The sequence below is a fragment of the Contarinia nasturtii genome, unplaced genomic scaffold (assembly GCF_009176525.2).
Source record: "Contarinia nasturtii isolate CC-2019 unplaced genomic scaffold, AAFC_CNas_1.1 Cnas_scaffold_1349, whole genome shotgun sequence".
NCBI lineage: Eukaryota > Metazoa > Arthropoda > Insecta > Diptera > Cecidomyiidae > Contarinia > Contarinia nasturtii.
In genome coordinates, this window is record NW_022198686.1 from 1 (window position 1) to 2,837 (window position 2,837).

At 36.3% G+C, this 2,837-nt stretch overlaps 1 protein-coding gene across 1 annotated transcript; it reads right to left on the minus strand.

The window, feature by feature from the left end:
• Positions 1 to 24: 24 nt before the first annotated feature.
• Positions 25 to 2,397, minus strand: LOC116345557 (indole-3-acetaldehyde oxidase-like; the record flags this gene model as incomplete). The annotated part of the gene is made up of 7 exons (XM_031774995.1): positions 2,288 to 2,397; positions 2,020 to 2,192; positions 1,751 to 1,802; positions 1,215 to 1,691; positions 924 to 1,150; positions 611 to 849; positions 25 to 502 (listed from the first exon to the last, which is right to left on the minus strand). Coding segments are annotated over exons 1-7 (1,686 nt in total), but the record flags the coding sequence as incomplete, so codon positions are not given.
• Between the last annotated feature and the right edge of the window lie 440 nt (positions 2,398 to 2,837).

Genomic DNA, 2,837 nt, shown 5'->3' on the forward strand with positions numbered 1-2,837 from the left:
CGTTCTACACACTAAAAAAGTTACCTGTGCCTCCCCTGAACATTGTATAAGCCCTTCATTCTTCAAAATCGGTTCGGTCAATGGCCATAAATTTTCATTGGTATCAAAACTTTGTGTTCCTGAAGACAATGATCGTTCAATTGCTTTGGCACCCGTTCGAAATTCATATCTAATTTTCTTAGCTGTTGGAATTGTATTTAAACAAAATCGATAAAACAATGCAATGGCCAATCGTTTTCGATACTCTGGAGATGGATCTGGTAACACATCATCTGGATTCAACTCTTCTTGTAAACACGCAATCGCTTTTTGAATATTTTCATTCGTATATAAATCATCGACATCGGTTAAAAGTTGTTCGGTTTGTTCGGCATGAATGAATTTTGGATTGATTCCACCATAACAGATATGACATGATTTTACCGACTTTTTTACACCAACAGTTTCAAACTCAAATAAAAATGCTGCATTTACCATTGCATGCGCATTTTGAGCACGGGGCCTGAATAATAACAAAAGAAACGTTTTTTTTTTTACTTACAGAAAAATTCTTTCGACATTTTCTCAATTCTTTCAAGTTGAACTGTCGGATTTTTACAAGCAAACTCACATGATTTTATACGATCGAAATGTAAACTGATTGCTGGGTAGCTTTGGAAGTGAAATATTCAAAATGACCTTTTGTCGCATGTCCAATGACAAGTAACGCTTCGGTGAATATGACTCCATCGATCCATCGACTGAAATGATGTTCAATTCAGCACCAATCGCTTCCAATAGTAGAAAAATATCGGATGGAAATTCGTTGTGTTCGTGCTTTAGACTTAAATTACCCGCTATTGTTCCAGTCTACAAAGCATAGAATATCAATAAGTTCAAGTTGGAACAAAGTCATGTAGAAAAACCGAAAAAAAACTGTTTACATTTCTCACTGGAACTGTTGCGATCAAATCAATGTGTTGTGCCATTTCTTTGCCGTAAGCAAAGTCTGGTTTGTCTGCTGCAACACTTTCCAAAATATCCATAAATTCGTTCAGCGAAACATTTGCACCGACCGTTAATTTACTTCGGCGACTTGATACTTTGTGCAATTCAGCAACCGCATTTACATCAATAAAATGCTTTATGGTATTTGACCGTCGATACACACCTGAAAAAATAAATGTTTAGTCATTTGACGTTCACTTTACTGCGCAATTTTGTTTGTAATTTACCATGCGCTGTATTTCCGGCCACTAAAATGTATTCGTCTTTTATGGTTCGCAGTGTGTCAAGTAATTGTTGCAATGATGTAATGCGATACCATACGCGACTGTCGCAAAACGTCAAGTGCAGCATATTACAAACTTCACCGAGCGATGTTGTTCCGCAACTGATTGATGTGTGACGATAATGTGTTGATTTTTTCGGGCGACAACATGACACCGTGGCAACGTCTTCAATGTCATTGACGGGCGAATCGATTGTTAGTGATTTGAACGCGTCTAAAATTGGTCGATATCCAGTACATCGGCACATATTTCCACCAAATGAATTTTCCACCTGTTTTACCGTCACTTTACCACCGTTTTGCTCAAGTAAACTATACATATTCATAATCATTGCGGGCGAACAATAACCACATTGACTGCCATTGTATTCGTAAAGTGTGTGCTGGATCGGATGGTAACCATACTCACGGCCACCAAGACCTTCAAGACACAAGAATGTCAGAAACAAAGCACTGAGAGTGAGAAATTGTCCACTTTACCTTCGATTGTCGTCACATTCAGTCCATGGCATGAGTATACTAACCAAAGACACTTTTGAAAATAATGAAAAAAATAGTTAGGGAAGAATATGTTAATAATCGATTGGTTTCGGTTTGAAGAAAGACACAAAAGTGAGCTTTGGGCCCATTTCAAAATCCAAAACTTTGAAAAATACCAAAATCTTGTTTAAAAACACTGAAACCTCCGATTTGAAGTGAAAAAACCTCGTTTGAAAATCACAAAAAACACATTTCCACAGAAAACTCACTGAATTCACTGCAATTGATCGCAATTCATTCGAAGCAGTTTTTAATCCAGTAATATTGACGCAACAAACGCCGCAACCACCCTCCAGACACATAAATTTCGTTCCCGTCAACCTGGCATAACTTCTTATGAATGTATTCAGCGTTGTATCGACCGGAACTGTTGATGGATTCACTTTTTTTTTAATCAAAAATATAAAAATTATTTTCGATTTAAATTGACATTTGAATAAAAATTGGTTTTATGCACGAAAAATACAAGAATGACACCTGTAAATGGTCGATTGTTGATTGAAAATTTGACTTCCATTCTTTTTTATTGTATTACTTTCACTGCGGTGCACCTAATACTGGAAATTAATTTGTTGATTGAATCGCTGTAGCTTAGAGACTGAATGGAGTTTCATAAATCATCGATTTGAACAAAAAGCGATGGTAAAGCGGTCAGAACTGTGCGGTAGAAGGGAGACTATGCAATAATAAATTATTTCTGTTAAAATCAAATCAAAGAATTGGCATTAGAAAATAAAAATGCGATTTCATCGGACAATTAACCCAGAACCATATGGTCAGGGTCCATTTAATAACATTGTAGTGTGAAACGAAGCACAGTGGGTCTCACATTTTTTCTATTCGAAGCAATGAAATAGAAATAATGAAGAATTCATATTGCCCATAACGAACAAGTGAACGTATTGTAAATGGAATGTGCACGAAGCGAAATAGCGTATATATGAAACATGCAACAAAGAATAGATATACAATGCAAGCATGCAAGCCATTGAACACATATGTGAACATGTCTATTGCATAAGCAGTA